The following is a 21,343-nucleotide window of genomic DNA, read 5'->3' as shown; positions in this document are numbered from 1 at the left end:
TCCCAGCTGTAGGTAGTATTCTTCCTACCCTTTACAATGACTGTTCTTGGCATTCAAGAAGATTAAGACTGGGCCACATGCATTAGGCTGAATACTCAAAAGGAGATTCTGGCTAGTAAAGATCCACTTAGAACCATAACTCCCATTTAAAAGGAAGCACCTAGCACAGAAATCATTCACAAAACCTCAGTGGTAAATTGATTTAACAGAATTGGAGGCTCCACTAAGGGGAAGACAGACAGAATACATTTTGCTGTGTGTCAGGTGGAGAAGTGTACTTTTGTAATACAAGGCACGCTCTCCAACTTCAGAGCCTCACTGTCATTTACTCATGTTGTGAGGATCAGATCAAGCTGTGCTGTGAATTAATTAATTAATTAATTAAACAAACATACCTTCCTTGCCGAACATGAGGCTCTTAGTTAGAAATGGTTTGTACGCTATCAAAGAAAATATTTGTGCTAACATGATAAAAACATGTATTGTGGGTCTGAATCTCAAGTCATGGTAACATTTTGAATATCAAAGATATTTCTCCTACCTGTAGGATGACAAGAGGTATGCAAAAGATACATTCACATTTTAAACAATGCCGTACATTATACTATTCTTCATAATTGAGTATATTAAAATAATACATTAAGCCAGTATGATTTTGCTCTTATCATGTGCTATGTAAGCCTATCTTTTACCCTGATAGGTATGTAAAAGAAGGTGATAGCGTGTCTCAGTTTGATAGCATCTGTGAAGTACAAAGTGATAAAGCTTCTGTTACTATCACTAGTCGTTATGATGGAATCATTAGAAAACTCCATTATAATCTAGATGAAATTGCGTATGTTGGAAAACCATTAGTGGATATAGAAACTGATGCCCTGAAAGGTATTGTAAATACTTTTCCTCTTGCATGTTAATTTATTTTTTTGTTGTAAAACTATCCAAGTATTTTGGGGAGTTCAAAATTGAGATTATATTTTTTTGTAGAAAATAAATTGAAAAAAACGTATAAAACTTAACTTCTGTATAAAAGAATCCACACAAGGTAAAACAGTGATGTATGTATTTAAATATTATCAAAATTCTCTTCACTCTTTTTATTTAGGAAAAAAGCTGACACGGGTGGTGGTAGAGTTTGAAAATTTTGACTTAGACCATTCAAAATCAGTTCCCACAAAACCTGTATTAGCTCCACTGTACACAGAAGCATGCAACTTGATATCCTATACAATAACTAAACAATGTTATATCTGCACAATGGGAATGTATGAATTGCTCTGAGAAGCAAAACTTTGGGCTGCAGCGAGTTTGTGCTTTTAAAATCAGCCACAACACTGTAATTATTTACTGGCAGTTTTGCATTCTTGTAAATATTTTCCATGGCTACACTACCCCTTTTTGGGGGGAAGAAGGGTGCTTTTGAAATCAGGGCAACTTTTCGAAGGAACGACGGGTACATGGCTATTTTTATTTGGAAATCAGCACTTTTAACAGGCTAGGTGGCTACCTTTATGCAAATGAGGCATTGAATATTCATACCAGCGCCTCATTTACGTTTTCGAACATCTCTAATTTACATGCCCCTTCTGGCGGGGGGTAGTGTAGCCATGGCCATTTAGTCCAAGAGATAGCGATGGGAGTGGGGGTGCATGGCAAATGACCCTACATTCCTGAAGATTAAGGATGAAATTCTGTCTCTGTGAAGTCAGTGGGAGTTTTTCCATTGACTTCGCTTGAGCCAGGAATTCAGTTAGGAGTTTTTCTCTGTATATCCTGCTTATGTAGCTTTTCTGGGATTTGTGTGGTTGGGAGGGCTGTGTGTAATGTTTATTGAGTAAGGATCAGTATTTAGGCTTCCATATAGAATTTTTAAAAACAATTTTCAGAGGAAGATGTATTTATTTGTGATCGGTCTCTGAATACAGGCGGTCCCCGACTTACAAACACATCAACTTATGACCATTCATACTTAAAACCAACCTCCAGCTCACCTCCCCACACCGTGCCCCAGCTCACCTCCCCCAGCAGGGGGCTCCACCGGCATGCCCAGGGCTCCCTTCCAACCTCCACAGACCTGGCTCCAACCCCTGTGCCCCAACCCCCCACCCTGAACACCTGGGCCTCTACTGCTCCACACCCACCCCAACCCCCGTGGACCTGGACCCAACCCCTCCAGCCCACCATGTGGCCACAGATCACTCCCCCCATGCAGCTGGCTCAGCACACGCAGGGCTGCAATCTGCCCCCAGCTCAAGCACCCACCTTGGTGCACCCCATTCAACCCCTCCCCTGCCTGGCTCAACCCCCCCATGGCCCCAGCTCACCCCCTTATGCATAGGGCTTGACTTCAATCCATGCCTGGGGGTCTGGCTCCCATCCCCCGGCGAGGCTCCAACCCCCCTCCACTCAAGCACCCTGCCCCGGTGCACCTACCAGTCACGCCCCCCCCGCCTGGCTCAACCCTTCCCTCCTGTGCTTGAAGCTCCGGCTGTCAGCTGCCACTGGCATGCTCAGTGGCTCTATCCCCCCACCAGCTCAAACCACCCCCGCCCTGGTTCATAGAATCTTAGAATCATAGGGCTGGAAGGGACCTCAGGAGGTCATCTAGTCAAGCCCCCTGCTTCAAGCAGGATCAACCCCCACTAACTAATCCCAGCCACGACCGTGCCAAGCCAGGACTTAAAAACCTCGAGGGATGGAGAATCCATCACCTCTCTAGGCAACGCATTCCAGTGCTTCACCACCCTCCTGGTAAAGTAGTTTTTCCTAATCTGTAACCTACACCTCTCCCTCTTCAACTTCAGACTATTACTCCTTGTTCTGCCACCTGACACCACTGAGAACAGTTTCTCACCCTCCTCTTTAGAGCTCCGCTTCAGGAAGATGTAGCCTGCTATTAAATCATTCCTAAGTCTTCTCTTCTGTAAACTAAACAAGCCCAAATCCCTCACCCTGTCCTCATAGGTCTTGTGCTCCAGCCCCTTAATCATTTTGGCTGCCCTCTGCTGAACCTGCTCCAGCACATCTACATCCTTTTTATACTGGGCGGCCCAAAACTGGACACAGTGTTCCATATGTGGCCTCACCAGTGCCAAATAGAGGGGAACAACCACTTCTCTAGATCTGCTCGAAATGCTCCTCCTGATGCCCCTTAGTCTGCCATGAGCCTTCTTGGCTACAAGGGCAAACTGTTTACTCATATCAGCCTTTCATCTACCATAACCCCTAGGTACTTTTCCATCATACTGCTTCTGAGCCAGTCGGTCCCCAGCCTATAACAATGCTTGGGATTCTTCCACCCCAGGTGCAGGACTCTACACTTCTTGTTGAACCGTATCAGATTTCTTTTGGCCCAATCCTCCATTTTATCCAGGTCACTCTGGATTCTCCCTCTACCTTCCAACGTATCTACCTCTCCCCCTAGTTTTGTGTCATCTGCAAACTTGCTGAGTGTGCAATCCAGTCCCTCATCCAGGTCATTAATAAATCCAGGTCACCTCCATTCAATCCCCCGTCCACCCAGCTCAACCCTCCCTTCCCCAGCTGACCCCGCTCGGCATGCACAGGGCTATCAGCCACCAGTGCACGCAGGGCTCCAGCTGTCAGTTGCTGTAGGCGCATGAGGCTCTAACCCCCCAGCTACACCCCTCCACCCTGGTTCACCCTGTTCAACCCCCACAATCCCCCACAGCCCCAGCTCACACTCCCCTACATGCAGGGCTGTGGCTTCAACCAAGCCCCAACTCAACTGCATCCTCCCACTACCCCTTCTTCCCTAACCCACCCTGGACTTAACCCCCCATCCCCTTCCAGGCCCCCAACACATGCTTGCCCCCACTTATGTGAAATTTAAGGTACCTGAGGATTGTGTGGAGCATGACCCTCACATACCTCGAGGGATTACAGTATAAGGATATTTCTGATTTATGACCAAATTGAGTTATGACCAGGTGTTTGGAACGTAACCCGTTTGTAAGTCGGGGACTATCTGTAACTGTCAATGTCGGTTGTCTTAGGAGCAAAAAATAGATTTGTTTTGGTTCAGGCAAAATGGATAATTTTCATTTTGCTTTCTGTCTGATCTTTAGGAAGGGTTCAAGTTTTTCTCTTAGGTAATAAGTATGTTCCTATGTTAGCTTATTTTTTAATAACGGAGGAGGGATTGCATTTCCATTGGGTAGTAGAATACTGAAAAAGAAGCCTCAGTAAGGTAATTGGAACAGTTCTGTAATGAACTTGGTAACAGTAAAACAGTGGTCCAGTTTTGTGTAATGTCTTCGTATTTGGATTAGTCTGTCCTTGGAAGGGAATAAAAGCATTGGTTATATTAGAGGTCGATCTGAAATCTTGTTAAATAATTATATTGTACTTGTAAGGGTGAAATATTTTTAAAAACCTAAATGATTTACTAGTCCTAAGTCCTGCTGATGTTCAGTGGCTTAGATTTTTGTAAAAAACCATTACCTTAAATCTCTACATTAGTAGTCTCAAGTGAAACCATAGTAATGAAACATACTTGTGAAAAGGGTAATAAAATCTATTCTATGTAAATTGTATAGTCCAAATTTTATAATTTGGTTTATGTGCAATATGACAGTAAATTTACAACTGTACTTGTTTTCTTTTCATGATGATGGCAAATGCCACAAATAGCAAAATATACACTCTCTTCAGATTCCAAAGGTTTTGGACAGAATTACAAAAATAAACAGAGCAGAGCGGTATTTCAGGGGAATGCAAAGTAAGCAGTTGCACTTCTAAACTCAACACTGGGACAGTTATAATTGCTGGAATCTTTGTTACCTGTAACAAAGCACTTCTGAGCTATCTTTTATGTGAGGGAATAAAATATAAGGGACTGACTGGAATTCCAAATAAAATAATTACTGTTCAGTAACTTATGTAAATATTACATAGATACTTTAATCTTTATTTACAAATAAGGTTTTTGAATTTGATGTGGTACTGCAAGTTGAACTTCTCTAGTTCAGCACCCTCGGGACATGACCAGTGCTGAACCAGAGAATTTGACGAACTATGGGAGGCAATATTGTCTACCAGCATTACCAGTACTTCCGCTGCTTTCTGAGCTCTTACGAGACATTTGGGGTAAATTAGAGCTAAATAACAGCAGAAAACACTGAGAGCCAGAACTGGTGGTTGGAAACAAACTTTATGGGACCATGAAGACTAGACATAAAGAGTATGCTTAGTAAGTTTGCAGATGACGCCTAGTTGGGTGGGGTTGCAGCTGCTTTGGAGGATAGGATAATCATTCAAAATGATCTGGACAAACTAGAGGAATGGTCTGAAGTAAATAAGATGATGTTTAATAAGGATAAATGCAAAGTATACCACTTAGGAAGGAATAATCAGTTTCCCACATACAGAATGGGAAGCAACTGTCAGTAAGGAGTACTGCAGAAAGGAACCACAGGCTAAATATGAGTCAACCATGTGATATTGCAAAAAACCAAACATGATTCTGGGCGTATTATGAGCAAGATACAAGAAGTCATTCTTCCACTCTATCCTGTGCTGATTGGAGTGTTGTGTCCAGTTTTGGGCACCACATTTCAAGAAAGATGTGGAGAAAGAGCAACAAGAATGATTAAAGGCCTGGAGAATATGAGCTATGAGGGAAGACTGAAAGAATTGGGCTTGTTGAGTTTAGAAAAGAGAAGACTGAGAGAGAACATGTTAGTGGTTTACAAGTACCTCAAAGAGGGTTACAAGGAGGACGGAGAAAAATTGTTTTTCTTAGCCTCTGAGGATAGAGCAAGAAGCAATGGGCTACCGCATGGGAAGTTTAGGCTGGACATTAGGAAAACTTCCTGTCAGGGTAGTTAACCATTGGAATGAATTGCCTCGGGAGGTTGTGGAATCTCCATCACTGGAGATATTTAAGAATAGATTAGAGAGACATCTATCAGGGATGGTCTAGATGGTACTTGGCCCTGCCCTGAGGTCAGGGGACTGGACTCAATGACCTCTCAAGGTTCCTTTCAGTTGTAGTGTTCTACAATTCTGTGGAAAATTTGGTCAGACCTATCATAAGTGGACATGTGGCTAACTGAAATCATGCCAGACCACAGATGTTGCTGAAACACTGAGTGCTGGATTAGAGAGATTCAACCTATAGTGACTTTAATAATGGCAAATAATGTATTTGGAGTATCTGACACAGCTGTATATTTTTTGATCAGTGTCCAAATCTGTTAGCATAGAGTGAAATACTCTATCAGTATGATTGCCAAAAGAGAAACAATTATATGGCTGTGTCTACACTGCAAAAATAACTTCAAAGTTGCTTACTTCAAAGTACAACATTGTTTTTAAAAAGTCCCAAAACTGACAGTTTTTATGAGGTTTCCTCTGATGTTTTGGGCTCATCCAGACCAGTAATGACTTTTCTCACAGCCTGCTTTGTAACCTGGGGCACCTTTTTGCTATGCAGCTATGGCTCAATTTCCTGACATCAGTAGTATGCCTGCAAGCATAAGGTCTTTGCTTGGCTCTCACCAGTGTAGTTATTCTTTTCAAGGAAGGCACTAACAATTCTCCTTGTCTCAGGTCTCCCCAAATAAATCCTTCCTGAGTTCTGAATTACCAGACACTTGAACTGTTCTCTTCTGTTTCATCACCCTGAAGCCATGAAACCATTCTTCCAGAACAGAGAGGGAGCCGTGCTAGTCTATATACTATCAAAACAAAAAAGCAGTCAAGTAGCACTTTAAAGACTAACAAAATAATTTATTAAGTGAGCTTTCGTGGGACAGACCCACTTCTTCAGACCATAGCCATACCAGAACAAACTGAATATTTAAGGCATACAGAACCAAAAACAGTAATCAAAGTTGACAAATCAGAAAAAAATTGTCAAGGTGAGCAAATCAGAGAGCAGAGGGGTGGGCAGTGAGAGCCCGGAACTCTACGCATTTTGTATAGCAGGCACCCATTTGGAATGAAAATAAAGTTTATTGACGAGAAAAATCACAGGCTCAAAGATGGAATAATCAGGAAAGGCAAACATATATACAAGTTACATAGAAAACAAAGACATAGCCTCAAGATTTTCACTTTTATATCAGATAGAATTCTTTTTCTAATGAGTTACTGTTGCCTAAACAGTTTCCCAGCAGGCTGCCTACCTGTCAGAGAAATCCAGAATTCACAGACAGCATCAAGACTGTTCAAGTTCTGGATGTTCCTCAGTACAAGTTCCTTCTATTTTAAAAGGGGTGGCTGTTTTTGTCTTCAGTAACTACAGATATTCAAAGTGGAGAAATCTCTCTCCTCAGTGTCTGAAAACTGGGGTTTCTTTTCAGTTACAAGCTGTTCCCATTTGCTTTGATGATTCCTCATTGTTTACTCCTGTGCTGGACAATGGCAGAGGCCATATGAGTTCCAGAGAGACAGTAAGGTGGGTAAGGTAATATCTTTATCTGACCAACTTCTGTTGGTAAGAGAAATAAGCTTCTTCTTCGAGTGGTCCCCGTGGGTGCTCCACAATAGGTGTCGAGCTCGCCCGGCGCCGCAGATCGGAAATCTTCCAGCAGTTTCTCCTGGATCGTGCATGCACCGGCGCACGCCGCCCCCCTGCGTGCCCCCGGCCACGTGCACGATCCGGTCACCGCCAGTTCCTTCTCAACCGCCATCGGCTGCAGACGGAATCCACTCAGGCTAAGGCCAGAGTCAGATTACTTAGTGGTTTTTTTCCACATGTAATTTGTTGTTTTTGGTTATTAAACAAAAAAAAAAAAAAAAAAAAGGAGAGAAAGCAAAGACAAAGAGAATATCAGCAAAAAAAAAAGGAAAAAGAGAGGAGCGGAGAAGAGAAGAGCAGACGTGAAGGCCAGTTAGGCCGCCCGCTGCCGTGGGCCGGTGATCACTATTTGGGGTGGAAAGGCACAGATTAAGTGCTAAGTACCCTATTAACAATAAAGGACTCACCGCAATGGCCTCTTCAGGTTTTACGAAGCGGGAGTCATGCCGTGAAGCTATGCCGGCCTCCGTGGGGCACAGCGAAGGCATCCAATGCCTGGGGGAATTACAGGCTACCGAGACGCGTTCTCACTGTGCTAAGCTCACAGCCAGGGCCAGGAAGGACAGAGCGATGACGCGTAAAATGCTCTTGTTGATAAGGCTCTCCAGCCGGATTTGCCGGAGAAGCCTCACCCAGAACGGCCCGCTGGGTTGCATAAGAGGAGGGCAGTTTTTCTCTGACCCCCTCAGTGCAGAAACGGAGGAAACTCTCCCTGGCTCAATCCTTGCCGTGTGTTTGCAGCGAGCAGGACGAGCGGAGCACACAGCCACCAGCCGCATACTCAGGCAAGCGGCAGCGCACGTGGCAGAGGCTGAGCCTCTGGTTATACAGCAGCCAGCACACGCGGTGCCTAGAGCGTCAGCCAGGCAAGCACCGGAACCGGCAGCACCGCCACAGGAGGCACAGACCCCCACGTCACCAGCAGTGCAGGGGCGCCAGGCATGGAGCCTGCAGGCACCGGAGGGGGATACCCGCGCGGCACCGCAGCTGACGGTGCCAAGCACGGCACTGACAGCGGGGCCAAGATCCCTGGCACAGAAGGGGGCAGTGCCGGCCCCGCAGCGGAGGGGCAAGGCAACATCAAAAACCCAGCACCGCAGTCCATCTCTGGACAGGGCTGCGCTGCTGTTAGCGCCAAGCCCTCCCCCTGTGATACACACGCCGCACCGAAGGCCTGTGTCTCCACCGGCCCATCCAGAAAAAAAAAAAAAACCTCCTTCTCCATTCCTCCAACCAATGTCACCATGGCTTGGGCCACCTTCACCATTTCTGGGAGTGGATCCCCTGGAGTACTATCACAAGCCAGTTTCACCTCTATCTGTGTCGTCGCGGAGGTCTCGCTCTCCCAGACATCGGGGGTACACACCCCGTGAGTGGTCCAGGTCTCCATCCCCGGACCCTTGCCCATGCTGCCATGGTCGTCCTTATCATGCTGGACACAGACAAACCACAGGCCTGCACCCAGGGGCAGGTTCCCCCCAGCCGCTCAATACCCCCGTGGGCACTCCCGATCGGGGACAGAAGCACAGTTGTCTCAAGGGGAGTTAATTTTAGAACCCCGAGACTTTTCTTCACAATCCTCCAGTGAGCAAGTGTATCATTGACCGCAGGAACCCGAGGGTTCAGGGAGGTTTACCTTAGTGGTTCCTCCTCATCCTCCCCAGATGAGGCCATGGCCCCGGGGGAGGTCTCTCCCCCAGATGACCTTAAACAGTTTCAGGAGCTGTTTAAAAGGGTGGCTTTCATTGTGGAGTCAGCCACTACTATATGGCAGACTCTGGCCTCTGTTCCGCTTACGAACAAGAGAGCGGATAAGAAATACTTCGTCCCGGCAAAGGGCATGGAGTTCCTCTTCAGTCACCCACAACCAAATTCTTTGGTGGTCGGGTCGTCCCAGCAGAGGTCAAAGGCTTCTCAGTACAAATCAGGGGATCAGACAAAGATGCTAAGAAGCTAGAGCTGTTTGGCAGGAAGGTATATTCCTCTCCTATCCTGCTATTGAGAATGGCAAATTATGGGCACACCTAGCAAACCATAATTTTGATAATTACTCCGGGCTTACTCCCCTCATGGATCCATTTCCGGAAGATAAAAAGCCGGTGTTAACGGTGATTGTTCAAGAGGGCTACGCAGCATCGCGGACGGGAGTCCAGATTGCCCTGGATGTGGCGGACACGGCGGCACGTTCAACGGCTACAGCAGTGGTCACGCGTAGAGAATCCTGGCCCCAGACGTCGGGTATCTCGAGGGACCTACAGGCGAAGATCGTGGACCTTCCCTTTGATACACAAAAGCTGTTTGCAGACTCAACCGACTCGGTCCCTCACTCCAGTAAGGACTCGAGAGCTACACTTAGAACCTCGGGCATTTATACTCCCCCATACAGGAGGGAAAAATTTTATCCTCAGCAAGGACTCTACGCTTACAACCACAGCGTGCTCAATATCAACAGGGCTATGGCCAAGGGCGCTATCAATAGTGGCAACAGTACAGAACTCCTAGGCGACATTCTCAACAAAGCCGTACGCCCTCGGGTCAGGCCCAAAGGCAACAAGTTTGATGGGTATGTCAGGGGCTGCACTATCAATACCCTTGCTCAATGCCACTCTCATCTCATGTTCCATCATCGCCTCAGACTGTTCCACTCCCAATGGCAAAAGATCACCACAGACATATGGGTACTGGAGATCGTAGCCACGGGTTATGCGATCCCCTCCCAGTCGCTTCCACCGATGAAGCCTCCCACCAGGCCTCACCTCAGGGACGCTGCCACGAGGCGAGGCTCAAGCACAAGGTGACTCACCTTATCTTCATAAGGGCCGTGGAAAGAGTGCCGGAATAATTCCAGGGGAAGGTTTTTATTCATGCTACTTCCTACCAGGGAAGAAAATAGGACACTGGAGACCCATCTTAGATCTTCGGGGCCTCAACCATTACTTGCGCAAGCAACGGTTTTCGGATGATCACAGTTGCCTTGATACTCACGGCACTGGACGATGGAGACTGGGTTGCAGCACTCGACTTAAGAGATGCTTACTTTCATATAACAATCCACCCGGCACACAGACGCTTCCTTCGCTTCACGGTCGGCCAGGAGCGCTTCCAGCACAGGGTTCTTCCGTTTGGCCTCTCCTCAGCCCCCAGAGTCTTTACCAAAACCCTGGCAGTGGTGTCAGCCTACCTGCACAGACAGGGGGTGTTTATTTTTCCCATATCTGGGCGACTGCCTGCTAAAAGGGACCTCGAAGGCAGAGGTCTCACTCATGATACGCGTCACAGCGGGCATGTTTCTTTGCTGGGCCTAGTCATCAACCTCGCAAAGTCAAAGTCCGAACCCACACAACATATAGAGTTCATAGGGGCACGCATAAACTCTATCACAGCAAGGGTGTACCTACCTGACGCCCGCTTACGCGCAATCAGTTCGCTGGTGCAAGTCATTACATACAGCCCCACGGTGCCGGTCTTAACGTGCCTACGGCTGCTGGGCCACATGGCGGCAGCAACGTTTGTGGTACAGAATGCCAGGTTGCACATGTCAAGCCTGTAGCATTGGCTGACGAACGTTTACAAACCGGCATCCCACACTGTCCACAGGGTGGTGTCGCCCACAACAGAGGTGCACAGATCCCTGGCGTGGTGGGAAAACCCCGAGAATCTGCTAGTGGGGGTGCCTTTTCACCAACCACAAATTTCTATTTTTCTTACGACCGACGCCTCCCACATGGGATGGGGAGCGCACATCGGCGACAAGGTAACGCAAGGGCTATGGTCCCCTGCGGAACACACACTGCACATATCCATACTGGAGCTCAGAGCAGCGTTTAACGCCTGCAAACATTTTTGAGATTACCTACATGGCAAAGTAGTCGGGATTCAATACCGACAATACCTCCACTATGTTTCTACATCAATCGACAAGGAGGAGCACGATCCCGTGCCCTATGTGCAGAAGCACTCCGATTGTGGAATCGGTGCATCGCCAATAACATAACGTTGAAAGCCTCGTACTTGCCGGGCGCTCACAACTTGAATGCAGATCAGCTGAGCAGGCGCTTCACAATCACGCACGAATGGCAGATCTGCTCCGATCTGCTCCCTCGCATTTTTCGTACATGGGATTTTTCCCCAGATCGATCTGTTTGCCACCCAGTACAAAAAAAAAAAGTGTCACCAGTACTGCTCCAGGGCAGGAGTGAGGCGGGAGTCCCTGGTCATGTTTTCATGGAAGGGCTCCCTACTTTACACGTTTCCCCTTTAGCGCTTATCCGCAAGGTCTTGCACAAAGCCAGAAGGGAGAGAGCTCGCATGATACTCATAGTCCCGCTTGGGATCGGCAGCAATGGTTTCCCTTGCTTCTGCACATGTCGGACCGCCCACCGCTCCCTCTACCGGTGGCGCCGGACTTACTCACGCGGGCTCAAGGGTCCATAGTGCACCCGCACCCTCAGGGTCTGCACCTACAAGCATGGCTAATCCATGGCTCAGCTCCTTAAAGAGCAGATGTACGGAGGGAGCACAACAAGTCCTGGAATGTAGCCAAAGGACCTCCACCAGGAGGACTTACAAGCAGAAATGGACTCGATTCACAGCCTGGTGTTCCGCCAAGCAGTTAGCTCCCCTTGACGTTCCTATACCTGTAATACTAGAATACTTATTGGACCTCAAGAGAGGCGGGTTTTCTCTATCCTCGCTAAAGGTCCACCTCGCCGCTATATCAGCCTTTCGGCATACGGAGGAAGGGCCCACAGTATTCGCCTATCCTATCATTACCAGGTTCTTGAAGGGGCTGGTAAATCTGTACCCCCCCTTGGAAACCGCTTCCACTATCGTGGAATTTGGACTTGGTGCTCAGCACGCTATCGGGTCCACCTTTTTTTGACCCATTAGCCACAGTTCCCATACGTCTCCTTACGATAAAAACAACCTTCCTCCTTGCAACTACGTCAGCCCGCAGGGTGAGTGAGCTAGCGGCAGTGATGGCAACGCCGCACTGCACAGTATTCTCAAAGGAAGTGGTAACCTTAAGGCTGCACCCAGCCTTTGTTCCAAAAGTCTCTTCGGAGTCCAATCTTAACGAGCCAATAGTTTTACCCTCGTTTTACCTGAAGCCTCACAGCTCCGACAAGGAGGCACGCCTGCATCTCCTAGATGTGAGGAGGGCGTTGGCCTTCTACACAGACAGAACTAAGTCCTTCCGGAAAACGGACAGGATTCTAGTCTCTCTTGCTCCCAGGTCAAAAGGAGAAGGTCTCTCTTCCCGGAAAATCTCAAAGCACATTGTATCCTGTATAAAAATGTGCTTCGAACTCCGAAAGACTCCTCTGCTGTCCCTGCCCAGGGCTCACTCCACCAGGGCAGTGGCGGCGTCAACAGCCTTCTTCAAGGGCATCGCGTTAACAGACATCTGTAGAGCGGCAACCTGGTCATCCTATGACACCTTCGCCAAGCATTATGCCCTGCATCGGGTATTCTAAGAGGATACCCGTCTGTCGACAGCAGTCCTCTCGGGGGCAAGCTGCACATAAACCGATTTCCCACCTCCTTACTTGGGTTACTGCTGGGTAGTCACCTATTGTGGAGCACCCATGGGGACCACTTGAAGAAGAAAGAGAAGTTACTCACGTGTAGTAACGATGGTTCTTCGAGATGTGTCCCCGTGGGTGCTCCACCACCCGCCCATCCTCCCCGCTTCGGATCTCTGTCTAGTGTTTTTCAGGAGCATCCGAGGCGGTTGGTCAAGGAACTGGCGGGGACTGGATCGTGCACGCGGCCGGGGGCGCGCAGGGGGGCGGCGTGCGCCGGCGCATGCACAATCCAGGAGAAACTGCTGGAAGATTTCCGATCTGCGGCGCTGGGCGAGCCTGACACCTATTGTGGAGCACTCACGGGGACACATCTCGAAGAACCATCGTTACTACAGGTGAGTAACTTCTCTTTTCAAGCTACACAGAGCTCTTCCTCAGACTGACAAGGCTATTCAGCATCGTATACCCACATACAATATCAAACCGATCATTCTATATCAAGACTATTCAAGGTGAAGTGTCAGGATTTTTGAAACCAGTCTCTGCTGTCTGGGAAGGTAGCCCCTCCCTTCCTGATTACATCGTCATCAGTCATCCTATTGTGCAGTGATGCTGAAGTTGAACGAGTTACAGTTACTCTGTGTGTGTGTGTATTTTTATATATGTATCTCTATTTTAATCTTGGCATATTGCAAGTTTAGAATCTTCAGTGAAACCACTTTAAGCAATGTAAAAGTAAAACAATTTTTATATTATTTTCAGCTGTAGCTTCAGAAGAGGATGTTGTTGAGACACCTGCAGTGTCTCATGAAGAACAGACTCACCAAGAAATAAAAGGGCACAAAACATTGGCAACCCCTGCAGTCCGTCGCCTTGCCATGGAAAACAATGTAGGCTTGTGTTCTATCGAAGCAGGTTCTGCTGTTCTAGATCTATTGCTTGTCTGGTAAATCCTAGAGTAATGTGGGGGTTGCATTCTTGCAGCCTCCGCGTGACTCAAATTTTCACGCAAGGTGAGGGGAGATGGGAACCAGGTTGCTGCCTGGTTCCCATCTCCCCACCACTTGCAGGACCCAGAAAACTGACCAGGGCAACAGCCTTGGTTAGTTTCTTGGCTCTAGCTAGTGGAGGGGAGATGGGAACCAGGGATAGCCTGGCTCCTGGCTCCTCTCCACTCCTTTTAGTCAAGAAACTGACCAAGGCTGCTGCCCTTGCCAGTTTCCTGGCTCTGCAAGCGGAGGGGAGCTGGGAGCCAGGTATCCACCTGGCTCCCAGCTCCCTGTCACTCCAGGATCTGGGAAACCACTCCTGTTGGGGCACAGCTGCATGTCCGGCTGCCTTCTGTGACTGCAGTGGCTTCCCTGCTTCTGTCAGGGATGGCAGCTTGACTTGCAGCTGCTGCCCCAACAGGAGTGGTGCTGCTCCTGACAGGAGCAGGAAACCGTTCCAGTCAGGGGATGGCAAGAGTCAGGCTGCTGCCCCTGACAGGAGTGGTTTCCCTGCTCCTGTCAACGATGGCAGCCTGACTTGCGGCTGGTGCTCCTGCCAGGGGCGGCGGTTGCGTTAACCCGAGACATATGCAGCTTGGTTGCACGTATCTTGAGCATTTACTGTATATTTGTCTGAGGTGACCTGGAAGGGTAATAAAACTCTAGCGTTATTGAAGCCTGGTGGTGAATTGCCAGGCACCAAGAATGGAAAAAGTTTTTAATAAATTGCTTGCTTCAGGTGAAGAGTGTTTCATTGTTTGAGGCTGTGAATTGCATGTACATAATATTTCTGCTATAAGAAAAGGTATGTTTTATATCATCATTCAGCCTAGCATGTATATATTTTAAGGATACAGAGGGTCTATCAGACAGCTTAGATAAGGTTTGAGTAGATACTAAGTGACAAGAAGATATTAACCTGAGTAGTGTTACTCAAGTACTTGCAACATTTCCATATTTATAATCCAGCTACAATGTGTGATTTCTCTACTTGTGCTATATAGCAAAAATTTTGTAGTTTGTTGTTTACTTTTCAGATTAAACTGAGTGAAGTTGTTGGAACAGGAAAAGATAACCGCATCCTTAAAGAAGACATTCTCAAGTACTTGGCCAAGCAGACAGGAGCTATTTTACCTCCATCACCAAAACCTGAAATTATCCCACCATTACCAAAATCAGAGGCTGTGCCAGGCACTCCAAAGGACAAAGGAATTAAAATTCCTATACCCATTTCCAAGCCTGTCATGTTTTCAGGGAAAGATAAAACTGAGGCACTGACAGGTAAAAACCTAAACTCAATCATGAGGTAGCATTCATAGGTGATATAACTTCTAAATAATTATTCAGTGAATTATAACATTTACACTGATTCTCCTATTCCGTTGACGGGGAGCCAGCTTTCATCTTGTAGTCACACCAGTGTACTGAGACAATGAGAATCAGACAAGGTAAGCGTGTTTGCAGAAAGAAAGAGTTGCAAATAATTTTTCAGGTGTTGGTCAGACAGGGTTGTTCTTCTGTGCCATCCTGTGATTTCATCATGTTGTCTGGTAGTAGTATTGGTCTGTGGCTTGCTCCTGTTTATTTTAAATTCTGGTTTTTTTAACTTCACATTATGAACCGCTAAACACATTTTGTGCAAAATTTTAGAAATGTGTACTCTGCAGTTCCTCAAACAGTATTGTGAATACTAATCCTATAGAAATCGTTGTATAATGAATTGGCAGGATCAGTGAGTAGGATTGTTTATTAATACTTAAATAATATTCTACTGAGTGATGATCAGTCTTGCCATGTGGAGCTCTTAATCTAAGATGGGCACAAATAAAAGAAGATGCCCTGGGGCAGCAAATTATTTTGTGTTTTCCTCAGTTTCATAAAACTGGGGCTACAGAGGACTAAAAGACAGATGTAGGCATTTGTGTGCTTTGCACACATGGTTAGCCCATAGGAGTGATCTGGAGGTGAATACTAGGATTTGGGGATAATTCCAAACATTTGGAGTAGTATACATTTATTATCAAAGTAATTGGCTTCTCACTATAGGTGCATAAGGGAACTTCAGTATTTTCACAGTCATGGTAAAATTCCAGCTGTATACAAAGAGAAAAGGTAGGTGTGAGGTACTCTGTTGGTGAGAAAGATAAGCGTTTGAGTTTACACAGAACTACTGTTCTTCATGACTGAGAAGACACTCTCACTTAGAGGCTGTGTCTACACTTGCATTCATCTTTTGAAGGAGGAATGCAAATGAAGGAAATCAAAAATGCAAATGAGGCACTGATTTACATGTCTCATGATTCATTTGCATAATCTCGTTTTGGAAGAGATTCTTTTGAAAGGAATAAAAGAGTGTAGATGGGGCTTTTTTGAAAATAAATCCCATCTTCCTATTTTGTTTCAGAAAGAAGTATTCTTTTGAAGATGGGGTTTATTTTTGAAAGAACCCCATCTACACTCCTCTTTTTCTTTCAAAAGAATCTCTTCTGAAAATAAATTATGGAAATGAAGCATGAAATATGTAAATCAGTGCCTGATTTGCATTTGCTATTTCCCTCATTTGCATTCCTCTTTTAAAAGAGGAATGCAAGTGTAGACACAGTCAGAGTGTCCAGTTGTATCAAGTGCTATTTTAGTAGCCGTTTTTCTTAATTAAGTTACTTGGTGCCCAAGCACAAATGATCATAAATCAAAATAAGGATACATAGTTTTTCAAAGAAAATTGAATGTTAGAATGTGGCTAACTCTAAAGCTTCTGAAAGGGTTTTATTGGTAAAAGCAGCTATTGACTATTTTTCAGGCTTTCACAAGGCAATGGTAAAGACCATGACTGCTGCACTAAAGATTCCTCACTTCGGTTATTGTGATGAGATCGACCTAACTCAGCTTGTTCAATTGAGGGAAGAATTGAAACCTCTCGCACAAGCTCGTGGAGTTAAACTCTCCTTTATGCCTTTCTTCATAAAGGTGAGTCAAAGGTGCATTTTCCAACAGGATTCCTGGTGGTATAGACTGTTGACACAAAGAAAACGGTGGGGAGGAAGGAAAACACACTTTTCTTCTTCTGCTTTTTCGTTTAGTCCAGCTGTTTTTATTTTATCCGTCTCGTTACAATTGGCAACACACAAAAATCTTCTGTTAGGTCTTCAGTGAAAACTCTACGGCTGTGTCTATCTGAGAAGCCTCTGTTGACTGAAGTCACTGTCAGAAGGGATTTCCCAGCACAACTTCTGTTGACAGATTGTATCTACACATAAAAGTAGGTTGAAAGAGCAATCCGCTCTGTCAACAGAGAGCAGCCACACTGGCTGGCCGTCTCTCCACAGAATAGCTGACTGGAAGCTCTGCAAACAGGGCAGCCCAGTGAACTGAAGCCCTGTCTATCAACAAAAGGGTCCCAGAGTATCTACACAGATGTTTTGTTGACAGAACACTGTTGAGAGCGGTGGTGAACAAGGAGAGTATAAAGCTGCCAGAGGATGTGCTGGGTTTTGTCGACAAACTATCAACAAAGCACATTTTGTGTGGAGACGCTCCATGGCTTTTCTCGACAAAAGCCCAGTTTTGCCAAGAAAAGCCTCTCATGCAGACATAGCCTTGTTTAAAGTAAACTTCTTCCTTTAGCTATCTGGGTACTTGTATGGCTCTCCAAAGTATTTCAACATAGAAATTAGATTAACCTAGAACAGGGGTCAGCAACCTGTGGCTCCGGAGCCGCATGCAGGACTTTAAGGAGCAATTTGTGGCTCTGAGCACTGCTGCTGCTGACTCCTCTTGCAGCTCCAGAGGCTGCTGCCGCTTAAGCAAAAAACAAAACCCACCGTTAAACCAACTGAATTTAATTTTTTTGTTTAAGTGGTGGCAGCCTCTGGAGCCACTAAGTCAACTGCAGCAGGAAGCCCTGGAAGAGAAAGCCGGCAGGGCAGGAGGAAGTGCGCGTGGGGGAAGTGCTGAGCCGCAGGAGAGCTGCACAGCTACACTGAGAAGGAGGAGGCAGGTGGAGCAGTGGGGGTTGGGGAGGGGCAGGTTAATTCTGGAGATGGAGTCGGGGGGCAAGTTTGGGGCTGAGAGTGGTTAAGCCTGGGGATGGGGGGCAGATTTTAGGGCTGAGGCAGATAGAGCCTGGAGATGGGGGTAACTTAACTTTCTAACTGGAACAAGCATTGTTCTTAAAATAGCGGTGACAAAAAGTACGGTTTGATGTGATTTATTAGGGACTGTCTCGTATTCACATGATTGCAGCTCTTGAAGTGCTGATTTTGTAACTGAATTTGAAAAAATAGCTCTTGTTGCTGTTTTGGTTGTAGACCCCTGACCTAGCTAAACACTTGACTGCATTCTGAATATTACATACTGCCTGAGGTACTCCCATCCTCTTCTTTGCTTTCTGCCTTGGGTGATAAGAATGTTAGGAGAGCTCTTAGTGTTAATATTGTTTTTCTATTTAACAGGCAGCTTCTCTGGGATTATTGCATTATCCTATTCTTAATGCTTCAGTGGATGAAAACTGTCAAAGTATCACATACAAGGTTTGTGCAATTTCATGAAAATATTCCTGTGCCAAAAAACTAGTGCTCCTCAAACATCTAACAATCAGGACTCTTTTTCAGTAGAAGTAAATTAACTCTTCTTAAATGGAAAAGGAAAAAAAGTAGAAACCATAACAGTTCGTAAGTACTGTGTTGGAAAATGATCCATACACCAGTACCCATGTCTAATATTCAAATAGACTGAATGGGGAGGGTTAGATTAATCCAATTTATGCTATTTATAGAGTCCTGTCTAACCAGGCTTACATGCCACTGTAGCATATTAGCAACCTACTATCTTGTTCTTTTTTTTAACAAGGGGCCAAGCAGTCCTAAACCGTAATCCATAAAGATGTAGGGGTAGAAATGTTTTGTTACTGTGTCAATGGTGATACCATTCTGTAAACCCTGATGTTTTATGTAAGTCACTTTTAAGGGAGAGGGAACATTTTCTAGGTATGACAGAAAGCAAGTCTGATATGCAACATAGAAAATATGGGGAGTCTGTGGTCAGGGCTCTGTAAAATACATTTTTTGCATAGATTTATTTTTTGCTTTTGGAAAATACTGGGTTGATGGTCCTGAAGACTGAACTTCTGTATTTACAGAACTCATATGTCACAGGTGGCAGCAATGCAAACTTCCCATGTGCTATCTTAGCCCAGCATCTCTCAGACCTCCTCTTTCTGAATCACTTCAGAAAATGAAAGGGCAGTTCTGGCTCTGTTTCCTTGAAATGCATGTTCTCACTGCTGAGATTGCCAACTTGGCTACCAGTTTTTATTGTTATGTGTGCACAGACTTAATAGAATAAAGAATTCTTATTTCTAAGGGAATATTGAACTCAGGATCCTAAGTTTCCTGATTAAGTTCCCCAAAAACAGTTTGGAGGATGCCTTTGTTGTTCCAGAATTGTATGGAGTTACCAAAGAGACTAGTGTTTAAAAAATTCAAATATGCACAGCATGGTTTATTCTAAAGAAAAACTTCCTTAGTGGACACACTAACAGTTGTATTGTAGCACTTCAGTTTATTTAAAATAAAGCTTATTCATATTTCCTTTTTTCTCATTAATGAACATATAATTTATGGCTGTTTAGTGAAACTTATTGCATTGTAACTGCATATGTTGTAGGCTTCTCACAACATTGGAATTGCTATGGACACAGAACAAGGCTTGATTGTCCCTAATGTGAAAAATGTGCAGGTCTGTAGCATGTTTGAGATTGCTTCTGAATTAAATCGCCTACAGACCTTAGGCTCTGCTGCCCAGTTGGGAACAAATGATCTCACTGGGGGGACATTCACACTCTCCAATATTGGCACAGTAAGTTAAAAAAAATTACACCTAAAAATGGTTTTAAAAAGCTATTGCCTGTTACACTGATAAATATATAATAGTAAAAAAAAAAAGTGTTTTCTGTAACAAATACTACAATGTAGCATGCAAGAAATGTGCTGCTGTTGAAAATGGCCACTCCAAGAATATTCTTTAGCTAAAAGTCTTGCTTTCCCTTTTTAGATTGGTGGTACCTATGCCAAACCTGTGATCTTGCCTCCTGAAGTAGCCATTGGTGCTCTTGGAAAGATACAGGTAAGTGTATATTGTATTATAATAATACCATGCTCAATGAAAACTTTGCATTTGACCTACCTTCTATACAGAAGGTTTAGAAGTCTGAACAAAACTTTATGATTGTTCTTCCAAAAGTTTACAACTGAACATTAGTGTAATATAGCTTTGAACTTTACTATAGAGCAGAAAAATGCTGCTTTTAACTATGTTAATTTATATGAAACAGGCACAGAAACAGTTTTCTTACCTTGTTAAATTATTTTTTTAATTCTTTTTTTTAACACTCTCTAACACAGTATTGTATTATATTTATTGTTTTGGGGGGTTTTGTTTATACTGCTGCCTGATTGAATACCTCTGGTTCCAACTGAGGTGTGTCAATTCATAAATCTGGTGTTCATCTGTCTTAGCTTTCATGTAGTTCTTACTGTAACCACTTTTTCTACATTATGTGGAAGGAGGACACCATGTAAGTGATGTTAATGAAATCTTACAATGTTCTTATAACATTTAAAAGGCTAAGCACAGCACATTATAAAATTTGAAAATAGTGAACGAAAGTCTTTTGTCTCTGACTCAGGACTGTCTACCATAAGCCCATTATATTCACCTCCTGATGCTTTTATTTTACGTATTCACTTATAGATATAAAAGAAGAAAAAAAGATCTGTTATTTCTTGATGTTTTATAATAGGGCCATACCATTTTTTTCAGAAAGAACATTTGCAGATTTTCAAACCAGGAGAAGTCTTGAAACAAATTGCTTTGGATATTTGTTTTGTTTTGTGATCCCAAGATTTAAGTCTATGTAAGAACTCAATGAATTCAGATAAGTACATTTATTAGTGTAGTCAAGCAAAAAAACCAAAACAGACTCTACCCATACATAATTTAGCAGATAACGCTTTTCATGTATGTCCCTATGTTTTTTTGAGCTTTTAGGGAAGTTTTGGAAGGGGTGTGTCACATCGTCACCAAAGGTTCAATCAACTATCTAACACAGTGATCTCCAGTCTTTTCAGGATCACATTCCTCCTTAACCTTGTGTCATACTGTTTTGGGACCTCTGGTCTAGCAGGATAACTTGGAGTACGGGAGGAATGGTGATAAACTCAAACAGCATGGCTTAGGAGTGGTGGGTGGTAATTCTGTTTCAAGACCCACTGCAAAAACAATTA

At 44.9% G+C, this 21,343-nt stretch overlaps 1 protein-coding gene across 3 annotated transcripts in view; it reads left to right on the top strand.

Moving 5' to 3' along the window:
* Positions 1-21,343, top strand: part of DBT (dihydrolipoamide branched chain transacylase E2) — a 28,863-nt gene that overhangs the window by 5,625 nt on the left and 1,895 nt on the right. The window contains exons 4-11 of one of the 3 annotated variants that reach the window (XM_075002482.1): positions 701-882; positions 13,834-13,961; positions 15,098-15,341; positions 16,861-17,027; positions 18,512-18,589; positions 19,725-19,916; positions 20,112-20,183; positions 20,880-20,973. In XM_075002482.1, coding sequence (XP_074858583.1) covers positions 701-882; positions 13,834-13,961; positions 15,098-15,341; positions 16,861-17,027; positions 18,512-18,589; positions 19,725-19,916; positions 20,112-20,183; positions 20,880-20,954 — 1,138 coding nt within the window. In that variant the 3' untranslated portion in view covers positions 20,955-20,973. The remainder of the gene's footprint in view (positions 1-700; positions 883-13,833; positions 13,962-15,097; positions 15,342-16,860; positions 17,028-18,511; positions 18,590-19,724; positions 19,917-20,111; positions 20,184-20,879; positions 20,974-21,343) is intronic. The other 2 variants (XM_075002481.1, XM_075002484.1) reach the window with 2 other exon arrangements.

Source organism: Carettochelys insculpta, chromosome 9 (assembly GCF_033958435.1).
Source record: "Carettochelys insculpta isolate YL-2023 chromosome 9, ASM3395843v1, whole genome shotgun sequence".
Lineage (NCBI taxonomy): Eukaryota > Metazoa > Chordata > Testudines > Carettochelyidae > Carettochelys > Carettochelys insculpta.
The sequence above is the reverse complement of the archived record's forward strand: the minus strand, read 5'-3'. Positions and strand labels throughout refer to the sequence as shown.